This window comes from Carassius auratus, chromosome 30, assembly GCF_003368295.1.
Source record: "Carassius auratus strain Wakin chromosome 30, ASM336829v1, whole genome shotgun sequence".
NCBI lineage: Eukaryota > Metazoa > Chordata > Actinopteri > Cypriniformes > Cyprinidae > Carassius > Carassius auratus.
In genome coordinates, this window is record NC_039272.1 from 6,829,125 (window position 1) to 6,840,093 (window position 10,969).

Here is a 10,969-nt window from a genome sequence, read left to right on the forward strand (position 1 = left end):
TTAGGGAACTGAGATGTGATATTTACGTCCCTCTCTTACTCATTTGTGTTTGCGTCACACTTTGAGGACCTCAGCTTTAGCCTGATGCTTAAATGAGGTTTGACTTCCTGTATTTTTGCAGCGAGTTGGTTTTGCGACATTGCATTGGAAGTGTGTGAAGGGGCCTAACGTTCCATTTGAACTGCAGTTCTACACCCAGTCAACGGTAGAAACGGATGGTACGTACCTTTTCATTTTCCATTTGAAGTCTGCCTTAACAAATTTGGTGTCTAAAATCAGATGTTAGGTTAATACAGTGTGGTGGTGATTTAAAAATCTATCAACTGGAGTGTACACAACTAAATATATGTGAGTAAACCGTTAAAGGTTTTATGAAGTTTGATCATTACTGTAATCGTAATGTATTTTAAATAGAATACTTGAGTGTAGATGACTATAAAACAACGATACTTTGACAGCTAAAAGGAAGTATCAGTGTAACCACATGCTATAGTTCAAACTTGAGTAAACCGTTCGTATGCAGCAATCAGGTGTTTTGTTCTTTAACTGTTGCTAGACCTCAGTTTACTCCCAGTTCTCACTGTCTGAATGTGCTCGGGAGGAATAACCACACGGCATATGAATGTGAAAATAAAGTTTGGTGATGTTTTGTGCGTCTAAAACACTATTGCAACATTCTCTGTCGTTTTTGTGCAGATGGCGATGGTGACTAACCGACTTGGGTGTTTGCCAGTTCTTGTTTTGCTTCTGACTTTGAGCAGTTTGGTCACGTCAAGATTTCTTCGGACCAAAAGACAAATTAATCACAACGAGACATTGATAAACACCACCGAAACACACAGTACACCCACCGTAGCTCGAGCAGAGAATGCAACAAGCACCACTGTGGAAACTTCGAAGGCTTCGAGTACATTACAGACAGAAACTGTAATGCCTGATTTAAATATCTCCGCAACTACAGATAAGCACCATGCTCCAGATTTCAACCACACCCAACAAACCTACACTGCAGAAACCGAGAACCTGACAGTCCACCGGTCAACAAATAACAAGAGTGCTTTTCACACCCAACCTTCCACAATCAATAGTACTGGACACATTTCACATGCAGGAAGTTCTGCGCCCACATTTCCTGCGTCGCTGGACCCCGGTAAGGTAACAAAGCAGCACACGACAGCAGCAGTGACGACAGGATTGTCCACAGATAGCTCTACCATCATTAAGAAATCAACCACAGCAACGACCCACTCATGTCCAACTGCCTCTTCCCAAGGGGGTGGACTTGTGAGTCGTTGCCTCATCGCCATTGCCTCGATGGCTGCGTTGACCACCATCTTTATCATTAGTACCATCTGCCTGGCTACCAAACTCTCTGTATACAGATACAAACATAAGGCGCATCTTCTTCAGGAAACTGAGATGGTCTGCATTTCTGCCCTGATGAACGATACCGATCACCCGGTTCCGAAGCCAAGACATCCCAAAAGTAACGGAGCGTTGATCCCCAATGCTGAGGATGGAGATCCTGACGGAGATAATCTCACTCTAAACAGCTTTCTTCCTGATACCGAGGGCCCTCTTTAGAAGTTTAGACCTGGATGCACTGAGAAACAGCGTGCAACATGGGATTTTTTTTTTTTTGCTCTCAAACATTAAATGACCCAAACCCAGCTGTAGAATGGGTTGCACTGTCAGTACAATCCTCAGTTTATCTGAGGTACAGGTTTATCAGTTTTCTGACTCAATGAAATTCTTTGCAATTGCTTTTAAAACAACCATTTTATGATTTGCTGTACGATAATCCACATCTTTTATTTAATCAGTGGAGCATTTAATTGTTTTTGTAAGTGTAAAAAGGTTTGAATGTTTTATTTAATTTCTTTGAAACATTGTACCGTGTTCTCTGAGGAGCTCAGGAATTAGTAGGGCTTGGCAGAATGTATGCTGAATATAGTCTGTGGTTCAGCTAGCGCTGTATAATTTACTAAAACGGAGTGATGTTGGAGATTGTCACAGTCTGAATATAACATGCTATCATTGCAAATGGACATAAAGTACATGCTTTGACATTTACCCAGAAAAAATTTGAGCTTTTACACAGAAATGACACTTTTTTTTTTTTTGACATTTTGTTGACAAGTTGACATTTAGTTTCTTTCTTTGTTTTTGTAGGTTTTTTGCTATATAAGTCATTTAATTTCAATGTAAATTCTATGTGTAGGTAACTTCAGTATGAATGTGTTCAAGTGGATGAATTTTGAAAAAGTCATTGTGCAGTAATAACCCATTGTTACCCAAACTAATTTTATAAATGTCAAATAAATAATTTAATTGAAGTGACTTGGATCTCTTGCTTTTTAAAGTCAATGTGAATTCCTGTATGCAACCCATTTATGTTTAAATAATGAGATTCAACTAAACAAGATGTTTAAAAACTAGCTGAAATGAGTTGAAGTGGGTTGCTGGATTGTCCTTGTCCCATGCTTCCATCAGGGTTCTAGACGAGAGAAAGAGAAGGACAGAAAAAGGGAGGAGATGGAGCAAGAGGGGAGGGAGATGTCCTTGTGCAATGATCCTGATTTTTTTTTTTGGGAAAACTCACACAGTCAGAAGCTTCCATAAGGCTTTCAGGACAACACACAGGCAGCTTCTATTTCTTTCACAACTGTAGTTGTCTTTTTTATTTTGCATACCTGTAGCTTGAAGTGTTGATGTCAGGGCATCACAGACAGGAAGTAACACCAGCAGTGAGTATTTTTAGGTTTCCTTCATTTGAAATAAGGTTTTGCATTCATGTTATAAATAATTTGTTAGCACACTTTCAATATGTCAGATCTCATTTCAAATTAATTTTTATCTGTGTCACTCACTAATGTTTGATAAAATTCTGATGAGTTTAATGTTTTTCCGATGTAGTGGCTTTAAAAAGTATTTCGGAATGAAGGCAAGACCTCAAATACCAGTATCTGCAAACAAATGTTGCCAGATCTTTCATTTATACAACCTCTGCTTTTCTATATAATTGTATTACTTTTAACCCATTGGTCTTAACCAACTTATCACATGAAATGTAGATAGATAGATGTTAAATGTATTTTAAACGTGAAGCGAATGTTCACCTTTTAAAATAAAGTTTCTTCTATTGTCGATAATGAAGTGGTATGGCAAAGGCCAAACTTTTTTTACTTTTTTTTTTTTTTTACAATCTATGCAAAGGATGCATATTTTTGCATTTCATATTTTATTGTAAACATATGCATTCTTATTTTATTTTTGTGGTCTACACAGAGGATACCACATATTTGAATTGGATTCTTTTGGCAGATGCTTCCTGCGTTTATGCTCTGGTTCTAAGGAACATTGCTCAAACAGATTGCTGAGATTATTACCTCATCTTGTTCTCTAATACGAAACCGTACAAATGCAACGCCTTCTGATAGCAGAACAGAGAATGTGGTCAGAGCTGAGGGTAAGTCAGTGTGGTCTGCACTAAGGAGGAAATATTTAATAAAAATAGGTTTTAAAGAAGTATAGGCATTTGCAGAGATGACTGTATTTGATAGAAGTCTATATGTGGTTCACACTGTCAATTCTGATAGTGCTCATTTGGGAATTTCCCTTCAAACCTAACCTGCCACGGGTTAAAGTAGCTTATCCATCCTATGCTATTTGATAAATATAATAATAGTTTACTTCTAACATTTATAAATTAGTCTATCCATATTGCAGAGTCTTGACGATTAGTGAAGCATATGAACAAGATGTGTGTGTTCTTGAGCAGTGCAGAAATAGTCTTGCTGGTCTGTGGCCTGTCTCATTGCAGCTGGGTTGTAAGTACAGGCCTGTGAGTTGTGGCTCTCCCCCAAGCCTTGCTGCACCCTCACAAATATATATCTGGCCTTGCTTTTGCTATTCTGTGGTGAGCGGGTGGCATCAGCCAGGCAGGGAAATTACAAACCAGGCCTAGACTCCCTCTGCCTCCACCCCAAATAAGTAATGACTGGATGTAACAGGAATAGATTTTCTCCTGCGAGGAAACAGAAACCTGAAAATATGCTCTTATGTAGAGAGTCTGTAGTGATATGTGTGTGATACAAGTATCTTCTTTCCTTCGATAATACCGATAAAACCGATAGTAGCTCTGTGAGGTAGACACTATTTACTATCATTGAAAGTGGAAAAACTTTCATTATATTGCGGTCTACATAAAATGATGCAAAGACTTCTATGACCTTTGCAATACAATACAAATTTACTAAACACTTGCAAGTTCAGTTGTAAACAAATAATAATGTATTGGTATATTTATAATAGTACTTCAATAAAAAAAATTATGACAAAAATACAACTTCTTGGTAACAAGTTACAATAACTTTCCATTTGTTAACATTTGTTAGTTACATTAGTTAACATGAAGTAACGGAAAATGCTTCTAAAGCATTTAGTAATCTCAGTAAATGTTAATTTCAGCATTTTACAATAGTAAATTCAAAAATTGTATCTCTTAATATTATTTAATGAACCTGAGCTCAGATGAACTAACAACAAACAGCTGAACTAATGTATTGCTCATTGTTAATTGATGCATTAACTATTGTTACCTAACAGGACCTTATTGTAAAGTGGGTAAAGCTTTATTTTAAGGTGTCCTTGTTACAGTGTAATTATACATTTAAGTATGGAGTAATATTTATTAACTACATATGGTTAGGGTTAGGGTAACTTGCATGTATTATGCATAATTAATTGGTATAATAATAGTAAGTTTGTGTAATATGTGTAACAAGGACACCTTAAAATAAGTGTTATGATCTTCCAAATATGTATTAAAAACTGCTGTAACCACCTTCATGAAAAAAATTTCTGACTTCCTGTTTTTCTGGTGGGAATGACTAGTAACGACCACATCTGTGTCCATTTTCTTTCAGGTTTTTAGAAGAAGTATGTCACTCTCTCTGCGCTTTGTTTTCCTGCTCCTGACTGCTCTCTGGGGAAGCAGTTGCTTCGCTAAGCCCGCCCCATTCAACGTATCAATGGAGGGTAGTGGGGATGAACCCGAAATCATCTTTCCCATTGCTCGTACCACCCATCTCCCTCCATCCCCCTCGCCTCCTCCCAACATAACAGCCACTTTCATCCGCATCAAAGACTTCCTTTTCAACCAGGTGGTGGACTTCCTGAAGGAGAACTTGCTTCTCATCATTGTCGTGACCTCTCTGTTGGTAGTCATCATCTTTATCGTCTGCTGCGCTTCAGCGATGAGCCACAAACGCAAGCTTGAGGCCTACTATCCTCCAAAGACCTACGCACCCAGGAAATACATGAGCCAACCTAGTAAAGCTGTGGAGAAACCACAAAACCAGACTCAGGAAGGTAAGACCACGGCTGCAAAGACCCTACGGGAACCCACTAAAGCACTGGTGGGGGAGAAGGAAGGAAAAGACCCCCGTCCCAAGCCGAAAGAGGTCCAAAAGTTGGAGGATGTTGAAGAGGTGGAGATGCAGAAAGATGAGCCCAAGAAGAAAGAGGAGCCTCAGCCTTCCACCTCAAACGTCACCTCCAGTCAGCCTCTGGTCTGTACGTGCCACCTCAGAAAGGCCAATCACACCACAGCGTGAGAGCTTTTTCTGTAACCGGCAGGAATGACCTTGATACCAAACTTTTTCTACTGGTAGATATACATCTTTTGGTAGAAATGATGCCAATCCTCTTACTCTTTGTGTTATTATTGCTTTGCAACCTGTGTATGTTCCACCAGAGGAAGAATAGAAATGGTGTTTTTTTACAAATAAGATTGCTAAATAGTTTTTATTAATGTGGAAAATAAACAACACTTGAAACTATTTTGTGAATCACTTTCTACTTGTGAGAGACTTAAGAAAACCTCTTTTGAAACGTGTTCTGACCACTTTCCTTTCAGTTATATTTTACATATGTTTATATGCATAGTAACCCGTAATTTATGCTGTATTTTCCAAAGCTGTAATCAGATGTTAAACACAAGGACTGTTATTTTATCTAAACTTCCTGACTTTCCTCAGTATTTGATTTAATTAGCTAACATTTTGTTAGGTATGTTTAGTTGTGAAAAATAAACTTTCCAAAAAATGTTCTCGTATGCTTTGTTCCAAATAAATAAACTGCTTCAGAGATACAGATACACTAATATTCAAAAGTTTGGAAAGAAGTTGATTATGATTTGTTGAAAGAAGTCTTTTATGATCACTAAGTCTGAAAAGTCTGTATTTAAAAATACAGTAAAAACATATAACTATTTCATTATTCCGGTCTTCAGTATAACAAGATTTTTCCAGAAATCGTTCTGCAGATTTGGCACTCATCCATTTAAAAAAAGCTGTATACTACTAAAGATTTGTGTGGAACAACTCAACATATATTTATTTTCAGAATTGTTTAGAATAGAAATTTCAAAAGAACAGAATTTATTTGAAATGAAACAAAAGTTACCACTTCCTTGTCTTGAACTGTGTGGTTTTGTCGAAAGAATTGTGTTGGCTTGGCTGAAGCATATGAAACTCAAGAACCTCTGCAACAGAGCCCAGCGGAGCCTAACGGCGGCAGATACAGAGCTTTTGTCACATCCATACAATGTCCAATCAATATTTCAGAAGCTCATTCCGATAGCCTCTCCGAGATCTGGAAATATCTGGTCTTAATGGAAATATACTGGCTGAGATAGAACCAGACAATCAATTTCAAATTATGCCAGTAATAACATATTTTGTGGATAACTTAAGAATTCCCAAGATTCACCAACTATATATTATCCAGCTTGATTCAGAAGTGGATTCATGGGTGAATTCTTTCATACAAGTAATTTTCTTTCCAGAAAAACAATCCTCACACCTCTTTAACCACATGCAGCTTTTGTTACAATGATGTTATCAGTCTATCATTGATTAATAGCCAGCTGAATGCAAATTAGCCTCATAACTGAAATGAAACCCCACTGGCGCAAGGCCAAGTGTTGGTAGCGTGTAGTCACCAAAGAGTAGACATCAAAGATATGCAGTGAAGCCAGAAACTTGAGCCCCGAAAAAAGAACCGTAGCTCAAGGTTGATTTCTCCACTCTTTGTCCACAAGGTGCTAAATAATTCTGGAAATATACACTGCTTTCACTTCACTTTGGGTGAGAGTGAACTCTTCACTCCTGAACAATTAGATGCAGACTTGAACATGATTTTGGATATTTTTAGCGTAACTCTATAGCTTACCGTTGATTCCCCTAGTTTTGTTCTTCAGATGATCAAATAACGTATTCCTTGCACAGAATGACTAATAAACATGTTTACTATCAGAGAACTACTCTACTATCCCAGTGCAGCTGTGTCATGGGAAGAGCAACTGGAGTGCCCAATTAATTTGCATTGCGAAGAAGATACAAAACAGGTAACTCAAAACCTTAAGGCTGCCATTAAACTTTGATGGGCCGCTACCCAGGATTTTCAGGGTGAGCACGGACCGTTCTCTAGAAGGGACATGAGGAAAGAGTGAAGAGGTTAAAGATGTGACGCAGATAAAGTGAAAACGAAGGGTCAGCCGAGACAGTGCAAGAATGGTGAGTACCACATCCCTATATCACACGTTTGATAACGCATTAGGAGTCGTGCTCAAGAAAGGAAATACGTCCTGGAGGAGCTGCGGAGTCAATCATGGTAATTAATTTTTCTCAACTGATTCATTTTGGGTTAATTACTAAAGCAGTTACTAACTTCTACTTTCCTCTTTCCTTTGTCTGTCCCTATTGATCTTTTCCCTCAAGTGAGCCATGCGTCCTAGTCCTCTCTGCTGTCTCTTGTTGTATCTCTGTTCGTCTCTCCTTGCTGGCCTTGCTGTATTCCCCTGCCCCAAAGGCTGCTGCTGTCCCAGTCCTGGTGCTCTGGTTCTGTGCGAGTCTCTTGGTCTGCAGACTCTGCCTCGCTCTGTCCCCTTAAGCACCGCCGTCCTCTCCGTAGCCCGGAACCAGCTCTGCAACGTGGATAATGTGTTCCAGCAATATTCTGGCCTGCAGGAGCTGAGCCTCAGCCACAACCAACTGGTCCGTTTTCCTCGTGGGCTTCCATCAAGTCTGGAGACCCTTCAGCTTCAGGAGAACCAGATCACCTACATAACCGCTGGGTCTCTGAGGCAGCTCGGTAACCTCACACGCTTGGATCTGGAAGATAACCGGATACGAGCAATTCAGCCGGGGGCACTGGAAGGCCTGACCAGACTGAGGATGTTGACTCTGAAGGGGAACAGATTGTCACGTCTGCCAGCAAACCTGCCTTCTTCACTAATACACCTGGATGTGTCCGCGAACTGCATATCTACCCTAGATCTGTCCTCGTTGGGTGCACTGGTGAACCTCCAAGTGTTGAAGATTAACAGTAACTGTTTGCGTTCTATACCCGAGCGGGCTTTTGATGGATTGTCCCGACTCCAATCAGTGGAACTAGCCAATAACCAGTGGGTTTGTGAATGTGATATCTTGTATCTTTATAGATGGCTTCTGACAGACAGGTTACGGATGGCGACGGATCTAGTATGTACAGCTCCTTTGCACCTCGCACAGAAGTTGTTATTGACTCTATCAGTCATGGCCATCTGCCCAAAACTTCTTAAGCCCGTTGAGAGAATAACATCAGTGAATACGGAATCTGGGAATGTGGTTGAAAGTCATATAGAACAGACTATAAGTGCATCTATGTTGGTTAGATCTGACGCCGCTTGCAACACGAGTTCTTTCAGATGTCGAGAATCTTCAAAACTACCTGAGAGCATAATATCAAGGTCCTTTTTGGGGTCAGACCAGCCCACCTTAGAGAGACTGAGCTACGAAGACTGCCTCTCTCTAAATTTGACATCTTTTATATCCCAATCCACCCAAGTACCCTACAGTCTAGCCACAGATGAGGAAGCTGGCTGTGTGGAGAATTCGACAGGTAAGCCACCAGGAGCATCAGCCACTGTGACATCTACTGGTTCAATGACCCCAACGAGAGAGATTGAACTCACTCCTCGGACAATACTACAGTCCAGTGACCCAGCGCTCATTACGATCCTGGCTGTTCTTTGTGTGCTTACAGGACTGCTGATGCTTACAGTGCTTTTGGTACTGAAGAACATCCTTTTACGAAACCTGAGAGTTGCACCACTTCCACAGGTTCAAGGAGACATTAGCACACATTCATGAATTCATGAATTGAATTAACTGTATTATAGCAAATATTCTGTGTAGAGAGTAATACAAAACGATGGATAATGAAACATGAATTTTTACAGCTTTATTAAGTTTTTGCACAAATAATACAGCACCAAAGTCAAATCTGTTTTTTTTTTTTTTTTTTGCTTCCAAATCCCTCCGAAAACTATGATGATCCCTCTGAAAATCTAAACAAATAGACATTTCAAATCTTTCCTTTTTATAATTTGTAGTAGAAAACATTTACAAACTTTGCAGTAGTATGTATCTGATATAGAGGAAGAGGACATTTAATGTGAGAGTATGAGATCTTTAGGAAATAAAGAGTTTATTTGAATGTGCGTGATTCAGAGATACAGGAGAAAACTTTAATCCAAAAGATCTTCACAGTCTGTAATGCAAGCCACTTCAAAGCAGCAACGCAAAGGCAGCGCAGATAGAGTAACAATGGCAAACGCTGGCTAATGTGTTGATTTTATCCTCAGAAAGCATATAAGCTATAAAAATTTCCTGAGTCACAATGAAAGTGGGTGATAGTGACTCGTCTGTAAATGAGGACATTAATTTCGAGCTTCTGCCAACGTCTCCTTGTCGTCTTTCTGTTTGAGCCTGTAGTCTGCTAATGCAGCCTTGATGGCATCCTCTGCAAGCACTGCCAGAAAAAAAAAAAGATTATGAAATCAGAGCATTGGATGCTTTTTTCTTATGTCATCATCCTGTTTACAATCTCAAACACCCATTTTGATACACTTACTAGAGCAATGAAGTTTGACTGGTGGTAAACAAAGTTCTTTGGCAATCTCAGTGTTTTTGATTTTCAGGGCTTCGTCAACCTGAACATGGAAAAGAGAACATTGAATTTTCGGTAGGAATGCTTGAGAAAACAAATATGAAGATAATCTGATCACACTGTGAATTTATGTAATGGTCTGAGTCACAATGACTCACCGATTTTCCCTTCACCCACTCTGTGGCCAGTGAGCTGGAAGCAATAGCTGAGCCACAGCCAAATGTTTTGAATCTGGCATCTACTATCTTGCCATTCTCGTCCACCTGAATCTGTCAGACAGGTTGACAACAAAAATCACTGATGTAAATAGTGTACAAACACACACACATACACATATACTGACATTTAAAGTCAAAAATATCTTACCTGTAGTTTCATAACATCACCACATGCTGGTGCGCCTACCAAGCCAGTGCCTACATTCTTTGCATTCTTGTCCAGAGAACCAACATTTCTGGGGTTTTCATAATGGTCCACCACCTTAGAGAAAAGTATGGTGTAAGAATCATACTGATCATAGTTCACAATCAAAGACATTCATCAGAGGACTTGTGATAACAGTTTACACCAAAAGGAAACGTGCCCTTGATGGATAACAAAACAGTGACCTTCATAACAGAGATTATTCATCTTTATTTGTAAATCACTTATTTAAATTTGTATGTGTACTTAGTAAAGTTTAGGTTTATGTGGCAGAGTTAAAGATACTGTACGTTACTGTGAAACATCACTGTGGTGTTTTTAAGGACAGGTAACGTTAACTTACATAAGTGGATTACGAAACTAACTGTAACGTTACATATGGATGAATATCATGTTAACTCCGTCTAACATACATAATCCATCTGATGACAAGTGTGTTCTACTCAAACTACCGAAAATATTGTCGTACAAGTAAGTTAACGTACATTGCTCTGCTGGTTTGTTTACATACGCAGTAAACTAACGTTAGCTTAGCTAGCAGCAACTACGT

At 39.3% G+C, this 10,969-nt stretch overlaps 2 protein-coding genes across 2 annotated transcripts; both read left to right on the top strand.

Moving 5' to 3' along the window:
- Window positions 1-114: 114 nt before the first annotated feature.
- LOC113049024 (P-selectin glycoprotein ligand 1-like) lies at window positions 115-2,031 on the top strand. Its single transcript, XM_026211036.1, has 2 exons — window positions 115-218; window positions 697-2,031. Exons 1-2 carry the CDS (start codon window positions 216-218, stop codon window positions 1,582-1,584), a joined length of 891 nt encoding a protein of 296 aa, XP_026066821.1. The 5' UTR covers window positions 115-215; the 3' UTR covers window positions 1,585-2,031.
- Window positions 2,032-2,329: 298 nt separating this feature from the next.
- On the top strand, window positions 2,330-6,122 carry LOC113049025 (transmembrane protein 119). Its single transcript, XM_026211038.1, has 2 exons — window positions 2,330-2,747; window positions 4,929-6,122. The coding sequence occupies exons 1-2, from the start codon at window positions 2,712-2,714 to the stop codon at window positions 5,616-5,618; spliced, it is 726 nt and encodes a 241-aa protein (XP_026066823.1). The 5' UTR covers window positions 2,330-2,711; the 3' UTR covers window positions 5,619-6,122.
- Window positions 6,123-10,969: the final 4,847 nt, after the last annotated feature.